The following is a 26,007-nucleotide window of genomic DNA, read 5'->3' on the forward strand; positions in this document are numbered from 1 at the left end:
GGTACAAAGATGAATGGCAAAGTCCCAAATTTTTACACATTTGAAAACAACAAATCAAACAATTCACCCTTGCAGGATCATCTCGGCGTGGCACAACTCAACGCTGCTGGTATTTCTCTCCCAGGTGTGTTGTATCATTGATTAATAACGAGTCAGGCCCATATGTCTTCCTATACACAGCCTATTCTACCAAACTACAAGACTCATAAAAGTATACATAGAGTGCAACTCTGCTGCACAGGTTAAACCTAGCTGATTGCATGTTACATCTACCATAATTTTATGCTCCATCATACATTATGAGACCAAGAATTGTAGTCAACACTACATATATCAAAATCATTAATTCCACTTAATCACTTAATATCTCCTGCAGTCACATGCTGTTTATATCATGATGACATATTAGCACAGATCACAGACGTGACTGTGTAGAAAAGCTGAGGTTAGAAAAGTAGAGTAAAGGCTGAATGTCAAAGATCCAGAAACACACAACATGTCTACTTCATTTAGCGTGATGATACCCTGAGTTCAAATGACCCATTGAATAGGATTTTAAGGACCTGTGGGACAAATGGAGAATACTGTATCACAAGAGTTAATGGATTCTTTCCTAATTTCAGCTACAATGGACAATCTCTCAGATCTGCTCCCCATGGTTCCGTTAGAGGATAATTAGATGTCATCTCACTCTGTACAACATAGTGGGAGGCTCTATTAACCTCATGCAGATAATATGCAAACAGAGAAAAAATGCCCTATCAAAGTTTTTGCAGGCATCTCTGCAATATTAAAATATAATAGATGCAAGATTCAAAATTGTCATGAAATTTTGAATAGACATTCATTTTTCTAAGATGATAATTCCTAATGACTCTGATGACTCCATCAACACCATGAGGCTGACATTTGTGGTTTTGAGAGAAATGTGTTGACAGCTATTAGATGGATTGCCATGAAATTTGGTACAGACATGCATGTCCCCTTCAGGAATTGCACTAATAATACTTTAGTTTGTGGCGTAAAAACTGCACAACTAATTACATTCCTATCAGCCTCAGCTGCACTTTGTGTTTTGTGCTAATCAGCTCATGTTAGCATGCTAACAGGATGCTAACATCAGCATGTTAGCATCGACATTGTGTGGATGTTAGCATGATGATGTTAATACAGTCTCACAGAGCTACTAACATAGTTGTAGACTTTTAGTCTTGTTACAAAGTGGATTGTGGGAGTTTGTATTATCTTCTTGCTGAACAGCTCACAGTTGCAAGGCCTGTGGTAGTAGCCAGCCAGTGGTCTTGAATTCCTCCTTCTGATGCCTTTAAATTCAGGGCAGTTTCAAATCACATTGACTGGGGCAAATTTATTTTGAAGTGGAAATAGAAAACATTTTTGCTTTAACTTATCATTGTGAAGTAAATATTGATTGCACAGTGTAATGGCTATACAATAATGACACCATCCGTGTTTAGCTTGGTTCCCAATAAGCATCATTTTGACTATGCAATTCTGTCTGCCACCGGGCGCAAATATTCCCGGAAAATGTTGGTTCATTTTACGGCACAAACCTCTTTCTATTGTCTTATTGCTATGATAAATTGGAATATTGCACAGGCAAATGTGATGACACACTACTTATATCTGCATACGCTATGTTTTAGTTGTATTGAGTATACTACCTGAATAAACTGGTCTTTTGATTTCTAGAGGGCTTTTCTTCCTGTATACGGTAGCTAAACCAGTTCGCTTTCCTCAACACTACTATAAATACTAAAGAATTGTTTGTGCTTTCATGTTGCAGTTACTTATTTGTGCGAAGCAATAAGGTTACTCAAACTATGTTATTACTATGCAATGAACATCATTACAATAGGTTTTTCCTGTTCCCAAATTCACTATAAAATTTTGACCATTTCAATTTACCTCTAGTGAACATGCTTCTTTCTTCTTTCTTCTTTCCAAAGTGGTGTTCACTTCTTCATTATTTGCCAAGACTTAGATAAGATACATATTGATTTCTGTTGAGGTGAATGCCTAGTTGCAAGACAGGTTTTAGCAGTTTTACTTGTTTCAATTCTGTTGTAACAATCTCTGTTGCTGAACTCTGCTCAATGTTGTACAGTGTCACTAACTACAACATCAAATCTGGATTCATTTCCGGTGTCAGGAGTGTTTCTCAACTGGTCTTCCTCCAAGTTTTTGAAAAGTGTATTTCGTCGTCATAAAAAATTACTTTGTATTTTTATTACTAATTTCCATCTCCTGGATGTTTCAGTTTTAGTCATTTAGTCAGCCGTCTTTATCTCCACTCTACAGACAGAAGCATATTAATACCCATCAATAATGTCATGTAGTGCATAAAGACAACCCTCCCCCGAAAAGTTTAGGAGAAACAACAATCTATGATGTAAATTTATGTTAATTTAATTTGCTCTAGAGAGGGAAAGTGTTGCTGTGTTTCAGCTTCATTTAACAGGGAAACAAAAGGCCGCAGCTGCCTCAAAACACTGTTTTTCCACCGCATTTTCTGCCACAGTAATCCTTTTTTCTCTACAACAGGATTTGAATTTGCACGCAATCCATGAAAGTTTACTTTAAGGCCATCAGTGACGATTATGGGTAAATCCAACATAAAGGCAGGTGAAAATGTATAGTGACTTATTTTCAGTAGTTGTATATATTGTAAAAATTCTGATTAAAAAATAATAAAAATAATAAAAAAATATATAGGTACAAAAAGATGTATTTGACTGGTAATGACATTTTTCATTAATATCAAGGGCAGCCCCGTCAATCATAATGTGTTTCACTAGCAGACTAACGCAGATAAAAAGCTCCACATCACTTCAATCTGATCAAAGACTGAAACTCTACAAGAAAGCTAAACACCCAGAGAGATAGAGAGGGAGAAGTTATGCCAGTTAAAAGGAGGGTTTGCACAGCTCATATCATCTAATTTCCTCAGTTGGACCCAGGAGGAAATTTATTACCCTTTAACCCCTTTAACCACCAGTGAATAAAGCCCACATCAGACTTCTTTGTCAGATGTTTGAACCATTAGAGCTGCTTCTAACAACTGGACCCACAGTAACAACAAGCAGCTATTACAGGACATGCATTATATTAATTAATTAAGACATGTACATCTATGTTTAGTATTTTCATTGGTCACATGTCAGACATACACAATAGTGAAGTGAGTATGTGTCTTGTACTATCTTTGTGAGGACAAATTTGAGTTTAAGATCTTGAGAGTGAGGGGGTTATGGGGAAAACAGGAGATTTTGGGCCATCCTCGCTTTTTCAAGAGCTGTGGTAGTCATGGAAGTCCCTCTGGAGCTCCACCTGGGATGGTGGTTTGGGTGTGGGGAAGAATGTCAGACCCCTTTCCAGGACATCCTTCTGCACAAGGTAAATCTTAAAAGAAATATAAAGGTTTGTTGTGTTGGAAGAGTGGGGAGTTGCAAATTGTCCCTCCTCCCCCATCACATGTTTAACTGCTCCAACCAGTATTGAAGGATATCCAGCCATTCCACCTGTCCAATGCACTGGGTCCCTGGGTTCTGTATGAAAACAGAGTATATTGAGGTCAAGTACATATTGACATTTCTGTTCTAAATTGTTGTTTAAAGTGGTGATTAAATTCTGGGCTCTCTTCTCCAAACTGTCAGAAAAGTTAATGAGTGGGATGTAGATCAGAGCTTTGGAGAAAGTTCGTTTTGTGGTTCTCAGCAGCTGCTGCAACTGTTTCCAGGTTGTAATTGGTGTTTGCAGTCTCAAGCAGTTGTTGAGGCCCACAGACAGCACTACTCTGTGGAATCAGTTTTTTTAAGGACTCCTGTGATGTGGAGAAAGGTGGCTCCAGGAAAACTGTCTACCTGAACGTAAGGGTCCCTAAACTGTGGTATGTGTGCTAGAGTCCCCTTATATTAAAATTGGTTTATTAGCTTGTAACTCCAAAGTCTAAACCTTCCTTGAACTGTGGGCTCAAGGCGGGACGCTAGAACAGGCTCTGAGAGGTGTTAGTGGAGGACTCAGACTGGGAAATATCAGCAGACTGTTGGCCCTCAGGAGAATTACCCATCATCATTTTATGTCCACCAGTTATGTGTTGTGGTGTTGTTTTGTCCTGAGTAGAGGTTTTGTGAGAAGCCTGAGCTGCCTGCGCCTGATCACCCACAGTTAAATTTTCTGGAGAGGAAAGGACAGAAATTGAATTACTGCAAGGTAATGCTAAATTGCTGTATTGCGCTTCTGTGTGGGGTAGAATGAAGCATCTCCGGCCCAACCCCATTAGTGTGTTTGAGTCCTCAGCCTAGACTAGAATGGAACACTCGAGATAGTTTGCTTGAGTGACAGTCTCGTCTTTTCATCATTCCTGGAGGGTAAGTGTTTTTCTTGTTGTGACAAGGGTTCGACAGATGACTACGGGGCTGTGATTACATGTACCCTGGCACTGGGATTCTGTGATTGAGACATGACTCACGTAAACACCTTGATCTGTTTGTTAGTTTCAATGTCTTAATCCTGTCAATATGCAGAGTCAGATAGTCATTGGAGGATAGTTTGTAAATATAAATACTATACTCTTTTTGAAGTTGCAACATTTTCCCCAAATACTTTGAGTTTGTTAATTTAATTTAGCTAAAGTTAGTGTGTCTAAAAATCATACTTTGAATAAGTTGTTTTACATGTCAGATTTTATGTGTTGTTTTATACAGATACTGTATAAAAGGAATAATACTTTGACTGCCGTTTAAACAAGCAGGTAACGACTGACTAACTGTAACTTGTTCTAACTGTTGAGCAGGCACATGACATTAACAGACATTAACACAGGTAAATAGATTGGTGAGTGGATTTAAACAAAGTTGCTGTAACTCTCATTCAATGAAGCAGGTTTTATAAATTTCCTACTAAACTTGGTGTGGTGAATTATGATTTGTAATCATTTTTAATGTTTTTTTTTCTTCTTAAGTCACAAGAAGCCAGAGAATTTATAATCTGGAAAAAGTTGACTGAGAAACATTTGCTTGACAGGCTGACATTAGGTTGGAGGAGCAAACTGTATCTATAGATTCACAGTCATCTAAAACACAGGACATCAGGAGGTTACTGAGGCCAGGTGCCTACTTGACATTGTTTTGTTAAAGCACAGTACCTTGTATAATTTCTACAGTATGTTGACATTGGCCAGATTGACAATTGACAGACATTTTGTCTTGTACAACCACTCACACTAGCAGACAGCAGACAAGAATGAAGATGATCGGGAGGCCACAAATGAGACACGCCAAATATGAGTAGTACTAGTAATAGTAATGTCTAAAGTAATGTCACCTAACAGAACAGTTTTGATTGCCCTCTTTATGAAAGTAGTCATGTACATGGACACCTTCAGTAATCAGTCACTGCATAAGGCGCTCTGGTGATTTTGCTCTTTATTTCCTGTCAATCAAACAGGCTCCTTGGGATTTCTTAGTTCAGCTCTGTGGTGCTGCTTTCATTGTTCATGCACAGTGGCAATCGTGGCTCCCATTAACTACCTAACTAATATAAAATGCATCCCTTTATTTGCACCACAGGAATTTTCAAAGAAAGAGCTACCAGACAGCAGGTGTTTAGAAGAGCAAATGTAAATGCTTTCATGAGCCGTATATCATTATTGTGTGGGATTATTGTGCTAGAGTATCAAAAGAGACATTTGGTTATATGAAAATGTTGCACATTATTACTTTAACCATAAAAACATCTTGGAGACAGAGTTGTGTGAGAGAAACAAAGAAAAAACAACTGAGAAATAACAACTTTTTCTGCTGCTTTAAAATCCCACTCACGATCCAAATTATTGTCGTAACAGTGAAGTATAAATATACCAATATTAATATCTAGATGGCTGGATGGTTTCCATTGCATCATTTATGTCTCATTGTCAGCTTCTCTTCAGTTCTTTCTATTTCCCATTCTGATTATCTAATAGTCTACCTGTCAGGCAAACACAGATTACTGCTTCAGCAAAAACACATTAAATGTCTGCAAAGCGAAGGAAGTGACAGACAGTCTGTGTTTTATAGTCTGTGCTGCTTAAAGCTTCACTTGTTGAAAGAGTTTTGGTATCAGCTCCTCACTGCAGGTGGTACAAGCAGGAAGTAAAAGTAAAGAAAACATCTCAGTCTCATTGTAAAGCTTTTATTTTTCTCATGATATAAAGAAAAAGCACAGCAAGTAACATAAAAACTTTCTGACTAACTCAAACACAAAGTGTGGAAGTTACTTTTTTAGAGTGACTTTATATATACAGCAGGTGTTGAAAGATTTTAGTTGATTCTGGGACTGTACTTTGGCTGAACTCTTATGTGTAGATGTGTCAATCCTCACGTGTCAACCCTCCGGTCAGTTGAATCCGTCTTCCCATATTTTGACACATACTGTATGGCTCTGACATCTCAAATTTCACAGAAGGTTCATTGTCCTTGTAGAAAAAGTGCTTTTTTATAAATTAACACAAAGTCCAAAAGTCTAGTTTAACTGGAACATAGTTGTGTCTTGATCATCACATCTATTCTGCATGTTTCCTTTTAATAAATTATTTTAAACATTTCAATATGGCAGAGAAATATTGTTATAAGCACACAAATTACCATTTACATTTTTAAATATTTACATACTCAAAATTACAGCAGAAAGGAAATGAAGAAAATCATAAATTGTTCTGTTTTTGACTTCACATCTTGTTGGTCCACTGGTACCAGTGGTTGAGGGGCTTTGTGTATCTACTAAAGTACTGAGCTCTTGATAAATCATCCTGCTCTGTCAGGTCAGTGGGAGGTCAGGGCTCCTGCTAAATAAAATACTCCTTTTGGTTTTCACAGGGAGCGCTCTGAGAATCTGCCTGGCTGCTGAAGGGGAACTCATGGCCATCTTCAGGCTGTGTTGCTTTGACCTCCTGGTTTTGATATGTCTCTTTCCTGCCGCAGATGAATCTGGCCATTATCACCAATGCAGACACAGTGACGAAGATCACCACAGCGATCACCCCTAAAAACACAGAAATACACAAAAAGAGTTTTGCTTCAAAATCACACGCATGAACATAAGTAACCAGGTTACTGTCAGCTTTCTGCAGTAACCTGACTTCTGCAAGGAATAGGAATAGTTAATTTTGGAACACCCGCTTATTTTCCTGCCAAGAGCTACAGTGATGAGAAGATCGATACCACTCTCATGTCATGCATTAAAGGTCCCATGTGGAGTTTTTGACCTTTTCATAGCCCTGTCAATGGTTTCATAATATTATGCTGATCTACAGGCGGTGTTAATGCACCAATAAACACAGCAATGCACCAGGAAAGGCAGGGAAGAAGACTAAACATGGATGTAAACAATGCAGGATTTTAAATTGGCTTTGCAAATATTTTATGAGGAAGGACATACATTCAACATGTTGGTTAGACCTCAAGGATACACACAATTCAAACATAACTTTTGTTTGTTTACAAGAAATGTCTGCCTAGCTTAGCAAAAAGACTACAAGCAAGGAGAAACAGTTAGCCTGGCTCTCTACAAAGTTTAAAAATAACTAGCACACCTAAAGCTCACTGATTAACACATTGTATCACGCTTGTTTAATCCATACACAAACAGAAATGTAAAGGGCCATGTATTGTATTACTGGCCAAGCAATTGTATTACAGAGTTTCTGACAAGGTTTTAACATCCTCACATTTGCATGAGAATGACATGAAACAGGGGTAGTATCATTGTGGCAGCAGAGCCGAGGGATAGAGAAAAGATTATTATTAGTGACTGCACTTTCTTTTATCCAAAATATTTAAATCCACACTCCAACTAAAACTGGAAAAACCTGAATGAATGAAATGGCCTTAAGGTAAAACTCTGGTTTCTCTAACTATGAGGCATATACTCTCACTTTGCATTCAGTCCAAATGCTCTGACCCAAAAAAAACAACAAAAAAATTATAAAAAACATACAAAAAACAAGTGAACTCACGACACATCGTCACATACCACGTAAACTCTGAGTAACTGCTAGTCTTGCTTCAAAAATATTCCAATAATATGATAGCGGGGAAGGGAGAATTTCCAGCCTTAATCACATTTCTTCAATATTAACCTTGCACTAGTAACCATACATTACAACTTTGTACCTATGAGATATTAACTAGACATATAATGTATTATATGCCAAATGATTGATAACACAATATAAAATGCCTACCATTTAAAGACAGCAGGTAACTTAAGTCCTTGATTGTTGAAACTTTAAACAGTTTAACAAATTAGACTGAATTAGTGATTAGTTTTCTGTGATTGTCTGTTACGTGTTAATTAATGCATCCAGGAACCGTGTCTTCACATTACAGAACAGCACTGATAACTGAATGTGTACAGTATTGTTTTGGGAGAATGTTGGCTTTGTCACTCTTCACACTCCTGGCATTTACATCTAAATCTAAAATAGCACACTAACAATTGTCAAAAGATACTGCAATTGCTGTGAAGATATGTGACTTCTGATGCATATTTTTCTTTGTCTGTGATTCCCATCACCGAGAAGAGGATTATCTAATCTGTAACATTTTTCCAAAGTTTTGTTTTAGGTGTAAACAAACTTTGTATCACTAAAGCTTCGGGTTCGTAAAGTAAACTAAATTTGGGAGACAATATACTGCTTGACTGAGTTGAATGCTGCATTAAAGTGGTTTTAAAATAGAAACGCAATTTTAAAATCCTTTTGTCAGCGACATTTTCATGCGTTGTGTGAATTCAACAGCCAACCCATTACTTCTCCTCACCACCTCCTCAAAATTATTCTTTCCTCACTTGCATTGTGCTCAAAACCTTTAAAGAATTTTCTTTCCCATCCAACACATCTCTTGCTTATTCTCTTTACAGTGTCAGACTGTTTTTTTTAAACACGTGATAATCTTCCCAAAAATAAAGTTTTGAGTATTATAAAATTTGTTCATATTCTTGCTGAGATGAATTGCATTACCTCCAATTAGAGCTGAGTCACTCCTGATGGCGTTGACTAAAGGTTGACCTGGATCCACTGACCCAGGTTGGTCTGTAGAGAGAAAGTATAATAAAAAGCAGAAAGGGAGTCCAGAAATTAAAGGCAAAAAGATTAACAGGAACACAAAACAAGATATAGAGAATAAAGAAGCAAAGATGAGAGGTGGAGAACAAAAAGGAAATAGAATAAAACAGAAGAAAGATGAGGTAAAGAAGTATATAGGGACAGAAGAGGAGAAGGTAGAGTCAGTGTGAGAACCATCAGTCAGTGCAGACTGTGCTTGTTGAAAGCCTCAGCTCAGCCTCAAAGGACTGACTAATCTCATCTGTCGTAGTGCCATCACTCTGTCTGCTTACCGAGGAGGATGGTTAATGAGCCCATAAAAAAGTCTAATGAACAACCCTAAGAAAAATATTAAAGGCATGCCAGACAGATTCCCACATTGGGAGAGGGTGGGGTAGTTTTTTTTAATAATATATAGCATAGTATAGTATAGTATAGTATAGTATAGTATAGTATAGTATAGTATAGTATGGCATATAAGGGCTGAGTCTGCTACTTGTACCTGATAAGGAGTTAGTGGTTTCTGCTGCGTAGGGATTGGCTGGAGAGGAGGAACCACAGCTCGACTGGGCCAATGGGCCGGTGACAATAACAGGGCTGTCATGGTGCAGCAGAGCAGCTTTCAGAGGGCTGATGGAGTTAAAGCGAACACCTGACAGACAGCCCGTGAACCCAAGAGAGGCCAGCCTGGCCAGCTCTGCATCCAACTCATCAGGCTCTGAACACACAGAGAGAAACACAGACACAAGAGAGACTGAGTGAGAAGACACATTTGTTATCAGCAAGTTCCAGTTACACGCTTAAAATACAGCAGTGATAAACATTACATTTATCTTGATGAGACCATGGTTGTGATGATAAGTGGTATCTATCTATGTCTTAATCATTTTAATATCTATTTTGCCATTACAAAAGAGGCTAAACCTGCTAAATAAAACACTGATAGTGGATGATAGCGAAAAACCACACAATATGTACAAAGGCAAAGTTTTTGAATGTTAGAGGCGATGTTTTGAAACAACTATTTCTACAATATTCATGCATGCTAACTACAGCGTGGATAAGGTATTAGAAGGTTAGGCAACTGAAACACGGTTTAAGGTTAAAGAAAGATCATGGTTATAGTTAAATATATAAAAAACAAACTGTTTGTGTGAGATGGGACATGAATCGCAATGTCCAGCATCAAAGTCAAACGCGTTATTCTGTATCCTTGCTATTTGTCATGCTGCAGTACATAAAGGTTGCACTACTTCCTGCATCTGCACTTAATATTGGCACTGGACATAAATCACATCCTGTAGAATCTAACAATATGAACATTATTGCTGGCTGATCCTCCCATAGGCGTTTTACTCCTTCTGCCACTGTGAAGGTTTGAGTTAAGAGTTCAGCACCCTCTCTTAGTGGGCGTTCAGACCAACAACAGCACTCGGTTAAAACAATGCAAGGGTCTGTGTTGGTGGGGGCTTGCTGTTTCGGGTACTGATGAGACAATAATAAATGATACAGAAAATCTAGTTTAAATAACAGGTTTGTTAACAGTAAACAGGCTGGACTCATTATCATCAAATTATGCATTTTTTCATTGTATTGTAAAATACAGTGAAGAAGGAGGAAAGGTATTGGCCTGTGTTATTGAAATGGATTGATTGTAAAAACGCCATATGTAGCAGTTTTAATAAAAAGCTGGCAAGCAAAAATTCCAAAGCCACGCTAGTGGAGAATGAAATGTTAATTACATTGTACAATATGAAAGTGCTACATAACAGCTATTTCTCTATTTTTAGTCTTACCAGTAATGGTGGTGCTAGAGGGGAGGCTATTTGGGTCATTAAAATCAAAAGGATTTATTCCCTTTGGAGCATGACTATGCTGAGCAAATTTTATGATAATCTTCCTTTTACATTATTATATTTACTGTATACAAGTACAGGTTTTAGTCTAAAAGTGTTGTGAGAGGAAACTGTCTATGGGGTTACACAAACACGACCATTAGTTTTCAAATACCTTCATGGACCAAAGTGTTGGTCAGGTGGAAATTTTGACCGGGTGATGGACATGTGCCAGCAAATGCACTGCAGTTCCTATATTTGTGACACCTGCCTTGAAACACTAGGTTATATGCTTTTAAAAATCTGTTTGACAGAATGCAGCAGAAAATATATTTCTATGTAAAATTTGTGAAATTTTGTTACTCACTGGATTGCCTCTGGCTGTAATAACACTATTATTGTGTTGTTATTGTGTTATAACACTGCGTACAAAAAACATGAATGTACATAACTCCTTAAGAAACTACTAGTGAGTTTCACTTGTGGCTAATGTACTCACAATATCACTATTTCTGACAGCAGGTGCGAAATAAAATTGTCAGCTGCTATAAATGCCAGTGTGAACTACAATTATTCCTGCAGTGCAATTTGATTACACAGCACATCATTGCCAGCCATCTAAGTTATTACCAGAGAGAAGCAACTTTTCACCACATAAATGAGACACTGCGGAGTGGCCTGGCTGGAGAGGGCTGTTTATCAGCTGTATATTTGATCAGGCTTTGATTAAGTTTTAAATTGAAAGTGATCTTCTGAGCAGCGTGAAATAATTTGACTTTGAATTACATATCTCATGTCACGTGTATATCTATTGAGCAGCCTGCAAAATGGGGGGCGAATGATTGAGATGGGAGAAAAAGCTAATAACACAACATGACCCCAGAGGGTTAAGTAACAGCTGTAGCATTAGATTGTCTAGCATTGCATTAGTGTACCAAATTTTGTTTCCATTGTTTAAGAAGACAAACATTTTCTCTAGCTTTCTTTTCAACTGTTTTTTCTAATAAATTAAATCAGACAGGGGAGTTTGTCTCTGAGGTATTTAAGTAAAAACAAATAATGTGCACATGTTAGCTACATTGATTAGTCAAACATGTCATCTTTGTGATAAAGGAATATCCAAGAACATAGTCAAAACAAAAGCCAAACAATTTAAACTAAACAGCTAAAATTAAACATATGAGATTCTAGAATGTGGAGTTCCTCTTTAAATAAAGATTAATAAATAAAATACAGTATGTAAGAAAGACAAAAACAATATAAGATGATGTAAAATTTCTAATAGCATTCCTAATTTAAATTAATCATCAGTATTAGTGCTGAATAGAGTCTGTGCCTTCACTAAGAAGGATTTGGATGGCTGTGTGAGCAGTCAAACCCCACACTGACAGCACTGGTATCCATGAACTGAAGATTACTGTCCACCTCCGCCCAGCTGCTGCCCTTTACCTCCAGCTCTCTCTATATCACTATCTCACCCTTCCTCTCTCTCTCTCTTTCTCTCTCTCTCTCTGTGTAGGCATCTCAGTCTCTCCATTCTTTCCTGGTCCATTAGTTAGGCTGATGGATGACAGCACTGGCAGCGAGTGACAGTATATCAACTGTCTTGCTGCCTCTCTGATACTGATATGACTGCCTTTGTCCTCTGGCTCAGCAGAGGGAAGACTGGGTCACATACTAACATGGCCTGGGTCAAAAAATTGAAGGAGCTGAACATAAAAACAGCACCAGCATGAATTTGTATTTGCTCCTTACATGTGCACCACATGTTGGTTTCAGTACAGCATGAGACCTATTTGTTTTTTCTTAGTCAAAACTAATTTATTCATTACTGCGGTTCAAAAATCCGAAAAGTCATCCTCTCAGGGTTGGGATATTCAACAGATTTTATGGATTCTAGTTCTGTTTACGATTATGCGTGTTGATATTGCTTCTTACTTGCTTATTTTTGAGAATTAAAATAAAACCAAAATACTTAATGTGGAAAGCAAAAACCAACATTATTTCAATCAGAATCAGGCATCCCTTAACAGTCAGTTGGCCCTGTAATTGGCAAGCTGTCCAGTGTGTACCCTGCCTCTCGCCCAATGTGTGCTCGAATAGGCTCCAGCTCCAAGAGACCCTCGACATGATAAGTGGAATAGAAAATGCATGGATAGATAAATGACAAGATATTTTCTGATTCTTCAATGTCTGCATCAACAATCAACAACAACAAGTACTACACATTGCAAACATCTGCTCTGTTCGGAGTTTTGATTGTTTCAGTTAAACTTTTGTTAAAACAAACCTAACACTGCCGGTCAGCCTTCCACCACCTATTGATCTCACCACCAGACATCACCATGGTAAGCAACACCTACTGTGCCATTGCTGGTTTTTTTTTGTGTGAAGATTTTTTTGGGCATTTGGCTGGATTTATAGTTGTGTGTTAAGGGGTGACGGCGTAGATGAGCCGGAGCACTTAGGTGCTGTACCTTCGCTGTAATGCACGTGTTTCCTCAAAACCCTATCTCAGCCCCACATGTTTATAACATATTTTTTCCTCAGTTTGTCTCAGATGGGGCTGTTCAAAAGTAAATATTACATATAACAGAGGAAAACACAAAGGCAACGCAACTCTGGTACAAAGTCTTTCCCCTTTAAGAGAAGCCTGGGGAGGACAGATCAGTCCTGTAGAGGACGGCAGGAGTGACGTGAAAGTAAAATGTTTTGTCAGGCAGAGGGAGGTTGAACTGTACTGTCTGACTTCCTGGTTTAGTTTGACCCCACCCACAGCAGCTGAGACTTATTGGTTGTTATGCTGAATCGCAGGGTGCTGACTCCAATCTTCTAAATAATTTGTTCTTTTCAATCTCTCCTCATTACCATACAAAGTGAAGGACCTTTTCTAAAGTTATTACCATTACAGCTGTCTGAAGCCCCGCTCAGCTAGACAGGCATAAAGACTGTATTACTCACCGCTTCGGTAACACAAAAGTTCACAAACGCATACTGTATTTTCTGAACTTCTACATTAGTGACACAACAATGATATTTACACAAATACTTTAGCTACCCATATGGCTGTAAAATGCATATAATGCCACATAACAACGACTTAAGTGGGTGGCTCCACCTTTAGTCATTTCCAAGGTTGTTCTTATTTTGCATCTCCACAGTAAAGTGCTCTCTTTGTGACTATCTGAATATGGATGTCAATTTGTTTTATTTTTTTTAAAGCACCACAGCTGTTGCTCAGACTGCAGCTTTCCCTCTGGTCCATCCAACATGATGAATAGAAAACAGCAGAAAGCTCCAGAACAGTGTTTTGTCGCATGAGGCCAAGCATCTCAGTGCTGTTGAGTCTGCCTAAGTACTGCAGACTGTGCTAAGAGAGCCTCACTTACCCTGCACTCTGCCTAGAATGAGCAATTTGATGCTGTTGAATTCCACATCAGATGTCAAGTTGAAGTCTTCTCTGGCATTGTGGTCAATCTGAAAGATAATGTATGTCACATCTGTAAAGGGAAAAGCTTAGCAGGTAGAAAGCAAAGACTGTTAACAGTGACAAACTGACAGCTTTCTATTGTTAAATGTTTAAACAAGGGCTGCTCTGTGAAGAAGCTTCGACAAATGGCTGCAGAGAAGCAAGTAAGCAAACATGAAAAGCTAGCCGGAGGCTCAACCTCTGGCCTAACCTGCATATTCAAATGGTATTCAGCCCCAAAGCTGGAAACCAGTAGACCCGTGAGATGCAGTGGTTCACGGTAGCTGAGCAGAGAAGTCTAAGTGGAACAGGTTTTGTGGTGGTACATGCCTCAGAGAGAAACACTCTTTATAATAAAACAGAGAGGGTGTGATGTATTGCTTGCAAACACAGATATTTGGACTTTAGGGATTCATTTATCTGTAAGACATCTGCTAATGTTGATCAACCTGAGCCACAGAAAACAGAGAGGAAATGTAGCATTTATGAAATTTTATTCTACAAGGTTTCCAAAGGTTTTCTTGTTGGACCCGTGGTTTGGTGCTGTAGGCAAGATGTCCACTGGCATGATGAGTTTGCAGTGGGAGAATGAACAGCGGGGTCACAAAATAAGCGCCAGCCAGCAGTTTCAATTAATAATTTGAGCATCAGCCCCAATAGTGTCCCTGTGCAGTCTGCCTGCAGATTCCTCTCATTATCATGTGTTTACTGCAGTGTGAGCAGTGGCTTTATTTATTTATGTATGTAATACACAATGTGGATGTCAGTGTGACAGAGTTTTAAAAGTAGATTGAGCATCTGAAATGAATTACAAAAAATTTCTTCCTACTCTTTGGTTCACAGTGTCTATGACTAAACACATCCATGCTTGTGGTGATCTGTGTCACACAGTGTGGATCATTAGTTGTGTGTGTACCTGAACAGTGACAGTGTCCGCCAGTCTCCTGATGGTCACTGTGTGCAGACGTCCATCAGCCAAGTTCGTGACTCTGCTCCCCAGCACCTCCACATCTCTGCTGCTGTGCAACTTGTACCTCAATTCCAGCTCATCTTTGCAAACACAAAACAACAATACAATCTTACTCTTTAATGCAAACACATACAGAGGTTATTCAAAAATGTCCAGTCAAAAATTCTCAAAAATTGTTGAGAGAATCAAGCTGCAATCCTGAAAGTGTTTTCTTTGTTACTAATGGAGGCTTGTTTTCAGTATATACTCAAAGAGCCAATGTTCTATTACTTTACATCCATTACATATTAATGTAACCTCAGCTTATACTTAATATATAAAGGAAGAGAAGAGTAGAGCTTTATTTGCTCCTAAGGGGCAATATGACTACCAAAAGACAGAGGTCACTAAATAATGAATATTACTCATGAGATATAAAACAAATCTATTACAAGCTGTTGATAAAAACTGGAGTAAACTGTATTAGCATCAACTTATAATATTTCTTTTTATATACATAAAGTACTGTTATTGTTGACCAAGGAAAGCCGATGCCATGAAAGACAAAAATGCAAGATAATCTGATCTAATCTTTACAGTGTTGTAGATTGGTACAAACATGTCTAAAGTTAATGACCCAAAACATAATTTAACTACTCTTTGATAATTAATTAAGCACTTAAACAATTTTACTCAAAAATGTCCACATTCTTGGCTCTTAGAAGACATGTATTCACTTCTTCAAAGAAAGAACATCCAGCTATCTGATGTTCCAAGATACCAGCTGCTGAATTAAGAAGCTACAAACCATTTAATATTGCAGGGATTATGAATAACACTCCATGATATAAAATTAATTTTCCAATTTTTACAGTGTTACACTTAATAAATTCCACGTTGTTGAGATAATTTGAATGCTCTGAGATGTCTGCAGACTTTACAGATGAGCAGTAATGATAGGAAATAATCTTTTTTCAATAATCCAAACACATAATACTTATTGCCCTTTCCCATTTTTTTCTAATTATGACTCACTATGTTACTTTTTTCCACAGACTAATAGGGAGCAATTCTCCTATCACAAGAGCACATCTTGATAATAAAAACAATCTTGCAGAGGGCAAAGGGTGTTTCAGGCTCTCAGCCAGTGACTTAGAAAAGTTTCTTTGTGTGCAGCAGCTGAGGCTCCTGTTACTGCTGCAGCAAAAGTGAGAAACATGAGAGAAGCCTTTTTGGAGAGTTCAAAAGAAAGCTCTCTCTGGGATTCAATTAGATACTTCAGCAAGACTGCAGATACCTGATGACGACTTGATCAACTATTCAAAACCTGCTATCCCTTGGCTTTCTCTCAGTCAACGAAAAAGCTGAGAGTTACTTCTACTAACAGCAGAATTAGTAAAATTGTATTCATAAAAATTATGATAAAAAGTACATTTCATCCAATGGGTTAAAGGATACCTCCAAATATTTTCATGAAAGATTTTAGTTTGTTTTTTCTTCCTGTTCAGACAATGTTTTGTGTTCAAAATTACAAAAGAACACCTGAACTCTACTCTATGCTAGTTAAAAATAACGTGTAATTCAGCTACATTTACAAGTTTCAGACACTGGATAATGGCAAATCCTATTATGTTACGCAGGAATGCTGGAATTTCTCCCTGCCAACTGGAGCTATGTAAATCTCTACAGTGAAGCGAGTGATGAAAATTTGAACACAATAAATAATCACAACAGCAAGAACAAGGGAAGGAAGACCCCCGCTGAAAACAGAATTATCATTTAATAGTAACGCCACCAAATGTTTTCTTTGAACCTGATACCGTGCATATCAATTAGCCTGGCTGCAAGGAGAAGGAGGCAGCAGAGGATAACAGACTGAATCTAGAGGGAGAAAGAAATGGAGTGAGAGGAGTGTTGAACTTAAGAAAATTCAGGAAGGATAAGATAAGGGGTTGCAGAATTAAATTTGACCAATCTGGTCAAACCAAAAGGAAAGAAAAAAAAAATACAGTGTCCTCACCATGTCTGTTGATAAGCAGGGCCAGGTATTCCCTGTAGAAAGAGTTGACGTAGAGCAGCAGAGCAGGACTCTGGCTCGTCCTGAAGCTCAGGGAGATGTTTTCTCCTCTCAGCGTCATATCAGAGTAGATGAAGGAAGGCAAGGCACTGCTGTTCCTGCTCAGTTCATAGGGCTCCTTGAGGATGTAGGCGATGGACGAGGTCGACTTAAAGCTGGCTGAAACCTCTGAACGTTAGAAAGTTACATTATTGGGATGAATTGGAGCTGACTAGTGAACTTCCTACTGTATGTATGGTTTTCACTCTGACTTGTTCTCTGCTGCCCCATGTCCCTCTCTATTGCATCTGTAAAAAGAAACTGTCTGTCACTGACTGAGAGTAAAGGTCAATATGGAGTGGAAAAAAAGAAAATCGCCTAATTTGGTAAACCTGAATAGAAAAACCTAGAAAACAGTTGAAATAATACCAGCAAATAAAAGCCAAGTGATACACATTTATTAGTATTTAACATGGACTCCACATGCACCAAACTACTGTAAAGCTTTCGGCACAACCCAATTTGTAGCCAATGGTACTTTAAGATTTCATGTCAAAAATCCAAAATACTTTTTGTTGGATTATCTCTTCTGTTTTTTGCTTAAACTGATAAAATCTTAGAATTACAGTTGTTTGTGATTTAAAGGAACAGTGTGACATTTTTGGAAAGATGCTTATTTGCATTCTTGAGATTAAAATGAGATGATCGATACCACTCTTATATCTGTCAGTTTAATTGAAGCATTAGCCGGCAGCTAGTTAGCTTAGCTTAGCATAAAGACTGGAAACAGGGGGAAACGACAAGCCTGGCTCTGTCCAAAGGTAACAAAATCCGCCTACCGGCACATTATGTGCTGGTCTATTTTTTGGCTGGGTGCAGTAATTTCCAGTTCAGGTTGCCTGGCAACCTCACAGTGACATCAAAACTCAGTTTCTGTGACTGGCCAGGAAATAGTACTGCACTTAACCCCCTGTAAAACCACAAGCTGTCTTTTTTCACTTTGTTTTTGAAAAGATTGAAAACATATATTATTAAGTGAGCTTTAGAGGTGCTGGTAAGTAGATTGTGTTACCGCTTGTGATTGTGTTGACAGTTGGCTGCAGAACAGACAGACGTCAGTGTGGTATCGATCTTCTCTCTAACAAGAGTAGCAAGAAAGTGAATAAGCGTATTTCCCAAAATGTTGAACTATTCCGTTAACAACATAGCACAATATTTCTACAGTACTGACTTAGTTTGACATTATGTTGACTTTTAACACTGCCCAACAAGCCCTTGATGCATCACATGGCAGACACAATTGCATAGTGGGTGAGAAGGGTCCTTTAAGTCGCCGATGCTTGACCTTTAGGACAGAATGGGCTCATTATGACTCACTCAAAACGAGTGTCGAGAGGACAAGCTATGCAGACAATGAACAAGACAGACAGTCAGGGTCAGTCTAATGTCTGCTGACTGAAGGATCCTCTTCAGAAAGCTGTCTGATCTTTGCTCTGTGCTCCTCATTAAAGTGCCAGGACATGATAGATCATAATAATTGTGTTTTGTAAAGCTTTAACATAAACCTCTCTGTTGGCTTATAAATTAATCTTGAACTTGCTGCATTTAAAATCCTCTTGTTGTGGTTTTTATTCTAGTTGTTTGTCTGAAAGAGTTAAGATAAACCTTAAAATAATATATATTAGAAAGTTTGGATATTTGAAATTTGGGTTGGTAGCAATTGACTGTTTGCTAAACTTATTATGTACCTACTGTAGTAACTCAGCGTTACCTCCATGGCCAGGGGTCTTTCATACTACATTATTTTGTGGGGTTACAAATTAGGTAAAAAAAAAAAAAGGCTCTGATTTCACAACTGGCATATCCACACTGTGTAGTATTTTACCCACTGTGTGGCCTGGATGCTAATATCAGGGTGTGGGCTAAAGTTAGCGGCTCTGTCCTCCTCTATTGGATTTGGGGAAGTTTACACTCCAGCAACCCCAGCCAAACGCTTTATCCAAGATATCATTATATTTGCCAAACACACTGGTTAGTCATCATCCTAAAAGCCTTTTCTCTTTAAATTTTAAAAGTGAACCATACTCTTTGAAAATACAACCTGTCTTGCTTTTCCAGGTGCAAGCAAAGCAGCTAAACAGGGTTACTTTAGTACAAAATAACACATTTTACTTTTTTTTTTCTTTTTATACTGTTTCTTTATGTCTTCTATGGATCATCACTTTTTGCCATGCAGCACGATATCAAGCACATATCTAAGAAACTTTTAGAGGATTCTCATTTTAAAAGTCAGCTGGAGACAGCGTTTTCAACCAACTCATGGAGCTAATGTTAGCTTCAACAGCTAGCTACAGCTGATAAAATCTGCTAACGAGAGTTGTCATTTCAACTGGCAAAATCAATGGTTGCGGCTAGAAATGAGAAGCCTGCTTTTGTTTAACTATGTCTGTCTGAAATCAAGGTCCCACTGTTTTAAAAAAATGCTAAGAACTGTGCTAAATGCTAAATCTGCTACTCTTGTTAACTAAATATGGGCTGTGCGAGAATTAAGAAAATGCTCGACAGGCATAGCAACAGTAACTAAGGGGGGTGGGTCTTAGCAAACTCTCAATTACCTTAGTTACACAAACAACAAGGGAAGGTGAGCCAGAATCTAGAAAACTAATAAAGAAAACTAACCGATTGTTGCAAAGAGACATTTCTGTGCCGGGACTTTCACATGCCATTGCAGTTGATGTGGCATTCCTGATGTAGGTGTGTTATTCCTCTGTGAGTCTGACTAATGCTTCACTGCCAGTGACTACCATATCTAACTGGCAAACAAATCTCTTCCTCTTTATTTGGAGAGCTTCTGATAGGATGCACATACTGAGCTGGCAAAAGAAAATGCAATAAAAAGCAGGAGAATAGGCTGCTGTTCAAATCAGTCACAACACTAATATTATACTGATGCCATCTGAGACATATGATGATGAAGAAGAAATTCAGGTACAAGGATACGAATTCAATATTGAGAGACAGAAAAACACCATGAGTTACTTCTGAAATGTTTAAACATATTACTGTTGTTACTGTTATTACTAACATAATACTATTATAGTCACATCCAGATACTTCCTAGGTCCAAGGTTCAATATTGTACAAAATACAGTTTTAGCATAAATGCTATCTTTAAAACCTACAATACCTGTTAATACTGCTCCTTTTCATTCTTTACCCCATGAATGATGTCTGGAGCAGTTTTATAGTATCTGCCTTCCTGACACACAATCCTATAATGAACTTCATGCTAAATTAGCCATCATCTCTTATGTACAAGGAAATTAAATTGTCAAGGCAACTGTATGGACAAAAACTAAAGGAGCCAATTTGAAGTTGGAGAGACTTTAAGATCAGAACATGTTACTCTCAGGTTTCTTCTGTCTGTCAAATATAATTGGATCTGTCTGGAAGTTGTTAGATCTTAAAATGTCTAGCTATGATAGAAGTTTGATAGCTTGAAAAGTCTTTAGGAATTGGACAACTGAAAACAGTAGCAAAACTGTCCTTTATTGACATTAAAATGTCATTGAATGCTACTTTAAGGCTCAGAACATCAATGATATCAGGTCTTTGGGATCTGCGTATTGTGTACTGGCAGAAAGTCTCCAGTGTGTATTTAAATGTACGTACCTTTATTGCAGAAGGATCCAGTATAGGCTGACTGGCCACAGTCGCAGGAGAAACCACTGGCTCTCTCCACACAGCGACCCTGGTTCTGGCAGAGCGAGCCGTAGCTGCTGCAGTGGCCTGGGCATCCAGGTCGTACCCCTGGGGTGATCTTCGCCCTCTCCTCCAGGTCCAGAGTGACGCCGTTCAGCTGCAGAGAGCGGATGCAGCCCAGAAAGCCTTTCTGTCTGGACGCAGTTCCTCCTGCCAACAAAAACAAATACTGTACACTACACTAGTACACTAGTACTAGCTTCCTCTTTCTCAATTGAGTTGCCTTGGATTTGACTGAGCTCCTAATCAGAGCTTAAAACCTGCCCAATCTTCATATGTTCAAGAGCCTCTTCCATTATTTACGTCTTGTCTTCTGTTTTATAATCAAGCCAACACAAATTGACGGTTACAATAAAAAATTATCTAGACCTAGTCTTAAATAAGAATGTTGCATTCAACGTAAAAAATATTCACTTTTATGAAAAGATGTACGTTTTTTACAAGGCTTTTATCACAAGGCTGACTGAATAATAATTAGAATTTTATCAGCCACTGTGTGTCAAGCCTATTGAACTGAGTGCTCTGTCAATCTCAATGAGCGTTTTAGCTATACTAATTGAAGAAGCGAAGGGGCCAATTCATTGGAATATAGCGTAACTTGTCAACGGGTGGTAAACCACCATCTGGCGACAATGCTCACACTCCTCTCATTCTGTCTCTGTATGACTGTAAATCAATAATTTTTTTGTCTTCTCTGCAGTAAATTATGATTGACAGCTACATGTTGCCACTGCAAGGCCATGTCTGCTCTGCAGGGCACTGAGATACTGACATTGCCTATGTAACTGTGCTGGCTGTTGATTGGTTAAATGTGTGGCAGATGAGCCATCTGGTGTCTGATATTCATCCTTTCCACTAACAGGCAAGAGGAAGAATCTCTTCCTCCTTTGACCTGACATTTAACATTCTAATACACTGTAGCAACCTCACATTGTTCTGAGAGTTTAGACTTGGCAAAATTACATTTCTCCCAGAGTTTCAGGCTGGCAACATCTTATTTTATATCCACGCATGACAGTTGTTGTTGTACTCGCAGACTGGAATTGGCAGGGTGTTACTCTCACAGTTTGAATCTGGAAAAGCTTCAAATGTTCAGCTAGAGCAGCTTTTTTGTACCACAAACCTCTGTGAGGCACTAGTTTCCTTTTGCAGCAAGAGTTATAAAACACAGACAACACATTCCCACAGAGTGGGAAATTCAATTAAGCATTCTCTAACGGCTTGATTCCACGGGCACGGCTGCATCGTGTTCAGGCTGCGATGCGGTCACCGAACGGGATCTCAGCCACTCTAGACAATGCTTGTGATTCTACCAGACGCGCCACAGTGCATTTCAAGCCTGCTTTATGCTTGACACAGTGTCCCCGGCATGAAGGTCCGCGAGCCAAAACTTACATCATTGCGCCTTTCAAGTATAGCCGCAAGCTGTCATGGTGCTTGATCTGGCACCTCTGAATTTTTGTAACTAGGCGCCCCAGGCGTGCAGTGCGCTTTCATTTCAACATGGACAAAGGTAGACAGGCCGAGCAGGTTCGCCTCTACAAACACCTCTACCACCCTTTTTTGAGAGACCACAGGGACAGCCAAATGACTCAAATCATGGAGAGATCGCCGACACCACACTGGCAAAAGGTAAGTAATTTTGTAGGAAAGTATATGACAGTGAGAATATCAACCACTTAAGCAGTTTTAGAGGCTCACCTCATGGTCTTAGAATACAAAAAAGGTATTGGTATTGCATAAAAAGCAAGACCAAATGTAGTGTATCATTAACATACTGTCGGGGATGGAAAGAGTACCAGAATATTGTAGTCAAGTAAAAGTAAAAAGTAGGTCAGTTAAAATGAACTCTGAGTAAACACTATATGATGTTTGATGAGGATGGTAATGTTATATAATAGAACAAGAACAAATTTAGGCTACAAATTAAAGTGCATGTCAACGTATATGCTAGCGGAACATCACACCATTCCTGAGTGTGAACTGCACCACAGAGCCCTGATGTTCAAACCAACAATAAATAAATAAAATGGACATTTGCAGAATTTGTACAACTTATCAATTATAAATATGCAACTGCCTCTCAGTGAAGCCTCACTAGAATAACAAAAAAAAAAAGAAAAAAGGGCAAAACTCAGACAATAAAACAAAAATGAATATAAAGGAGGCTATGGGATTGCCAGCAGTGCAACAAGCGTTAAGATATATAAATTAAATAATCTGCCACTTCTTATATAACAAACAGCAGAATAAAACATCACCAAGGCAGACAACACAAAGATCTATGTTCAATATAGAGTCAGCAATGAGCATTTTAGCCAGACCCAGCATGCACCTGTTGGTCATGCAACATGATTTGGGTCACTTTGTGTGCCAGGTGGTACATTAAATCAAGGATTAACTAAGGTAGACAACCTTTTTTACCTATGCCTAGTTACAATAATGCTAACCATAACCCGTAATGATGACATCCTTAATTGTTTGCATTTTTGTACTGTTCACTAACTGCTTGACTGGGACCAGGTTCTACCGCACCCCTCACACCCTCTGACCGCACTCCGCCAGTGAACGTATACAGTTAGATGTTTGTTTAACAGAATAGTGTGCAGAGTGTGATCTCTCTGGAGCTCTGCCCTCCTGCGGCCGCAGACACACCAGCAGCTTCTTCTCTGCTGCAGCTGCTGATTTGGCTCCTTTCTCACAGTTTGTGACTTTTTCATATGACTTCCGTTTTTACTCTAACGGATGCAACATGAAATGAAGTGAAGTACAATACTTGTGATAAATAATACTTAAGTAAAAGTAAAATTACTGACTTTCAAAAATACTCAAAGAAGTACACAAAAAAACAAAAAAAAAACCCCAATTTTGTTAAGAAACTGTTACAGACAGAAGGGCAGGAGACACTGAGGTGGAGACAGATGTTGATTTATTGAACACAGCAATGAGTACTAGAATGCTGCAGGTAGGTGAGGTGATGGAGCAGAATGGAGAACCGAGTGGAATACCGCTACCGTCCTTGTAGATTGGGGCTGGAGATTGGGAGCCGGAGCAACACTCTCTGGAGACAGGAAATCACACAGTGGGTAGAAGGATCACTGGAGTGGAAGTACACACTGACGAAGGAACCCAAATGGTGTTCGTCATCGATGGGTACAAGTCCTTTGCATTAACAAGGCCTCACTGGCTGAGGTGAGTAGGGTGCCTTTATACTGGAGGTGATGAGGTGCTGATGGGGAGCAGGTGTGTGTGATAGGGAACAGGTGTGTGGTTAGAACTCTGGTGAGGGAGTGCGCTGTGATTGGGTGATCGTGGAGCCTGGCTTGTCCGTGACAGAAACAAGAGCAAGTCATTACTTCCATCCCTGCATACTGTATCTGACCATATATTTTCTAATGTAACACAAAGAACTAAGCAGGAGGACATAAACACACGTATCTGTTTACATCAGCCAACAAAGACACTATAACAATACAATAGCTTATTAATATGTGCATTATATTAATTACTGCTACAGGGATGTGTGACACAGTGTGTACACAATTAATTCCTTCCTATGGCAATGAATGAAGTTGAGCTAGAATAACTTTGTGTCATATAAATTCACCCAAGGCAATATTACAGCTTATTAATTAAAACTATGGAATATCCTGATTTAGCAAATTACAAGGCAGTTTTATATATTACAAATGGGACACAGTTTTCATAGCAATATAGATGTCTTTGCCGTACTGTAAATTGTGATTTCACAGAAAGGAGGGTGCTAATATTATGGATTAACACTAACAATTTCTGGAGCACATGGCCTTTCACTTTCCAAAACAAGAGAGAGAGACACTGGAATGCATATTGCTTCACTGTAAATAAAGTCTTTGTCAAACACAAACACCCTCTCCCACAGCAGTCTATTTCATAATCCAATCACATTTCCATTCGAACATATGAATCCCTCTGCATCGCTGGTAAACACCAACCCGGACAGTGCTGCCCATATAAGGAGAACAAGTCATGGTCACTTCTTTTTGGCTGTTCAGAGAGGATTATTATCTTAACACAGCCAGCCAATCAATGCTCAACTCCATCTCTCTGCATCTCCCCAATCTCATCATTATTTGTCGGTTGATTTTCTCTTCAAAATGTTTGTTTACAAACAAACAAATGTCCATAATATTTGCAGAAAGATAAAGCCTCATAATACAAGATGGATTTTCATCCCCTCAAACACAGTTCGACAGATAAGCACGACAGGTTAAACAGAATTATGAAAGTCTGTGTAAGTGAAGATAGGAGAGTTTAAAGTGATGACGTTGAGAGGAACAGAGAATAGTGGGGTTGTTGAAAAGTTTATAAGGCCTCAGTTCCTTAAAATTACCCCAAATCTATAATCTTCATATCAAATAATCAGCGTGAATTAATGGTTTACGGTGTACTGCAATGGCTACAACTTGTCACAGTTCAACTTCAAAATGTTTATATTTAGTAACCAGGAAAAATGTTGCTGCTTCCAGGCATTCAGTCAAGTTTATCTTGACTTTAAAGGATATGACTAGTGATATTTTTCTCATTGTCAACAAATTCCATGAAAAAAACCCCAAAAAACAATGAATTGATTCTACCAACAAGTATTTCCTGAGTAGCAAAACCCTGATATAGCTTATTCCTTTGTGCCATGGAGCTCCAAACACATCAATGAACCACATTGTTGAACTGGGTGACATTTCCTTTACTATCATGAACACTGTAGTTTCTTTTGAGTAAATCCTTCATACACCATCCTGTTGTCATAACACATCACTGAAGCACCAAATGTATATTGGTCTGCAAGTGAAAATA

At 38.6% G+C, this 26,007-nt stretch overlaps 1 protein-coding gene across 2 annotated transcripts in view; it reads right to left on the minus strand.

Moving 5' to 3' along the window:
- Window positions 1–6,176: 6,176 nt before the first annotated feature.
- The window catches only part of LOC122877994 (contactin-associated protein-like 4), a 106,452-nt gene continuing 86,621 nt past the window's right edge, over window positions 6,177–26,007 (minus strand). For both annotated transcript variants that reach the window (XM_044200262.1, XM_044200260.1), the window contains 7 exons: window positions 21,085–21,324; window positions 17,377–17,601; window positions 15,324–15,457; window positions 14,328–14,415; window positions 9,606–9,821; window positions 9,020–9,091; window positions 6,177–7,041 (listed from right to left, as the gene is read on the minus strand). In XM_044200262.1, coding sequence (XP_044056197.1) covers window positions 6,845–7,041; window positions 9,020–9,091; window positions 9,606–9,821; window positions 14,328–14,415; window positions 15,324–15,457; window positions 17,377–17,601; window positions 21,085–21,324 — 1,172 coding nt within the window. In that variant the 3' untranslated portion in view covers window positions 6,177–6,844. The remainder of the gene's footprint in view (window positions 7,042–9,019; window positions 9,092–9,605; window positions 9,822–14,327; window positions 14,416–15,323; window positions 15,458–17,376; window positions 17,602–21,084; window positions 21,325–26,007) is intronic.

This window comes from Siniperca chuatsi, linkage group LG6, assembly GCF_020085105.1.
Source record: "Siniperca chuatsi isolate FFG_IHB_CAS linkage group LG6, ASM2008510v1, whole genome shotgun sequence".
NCBI classification, from domain to species: domain Eukaryota; kingdom Metazoa; phylum Chordata; class Actinopteri; order Centrarchiformes; family Sinipercidae; genus Siniperca; species Siniperca chuatsi.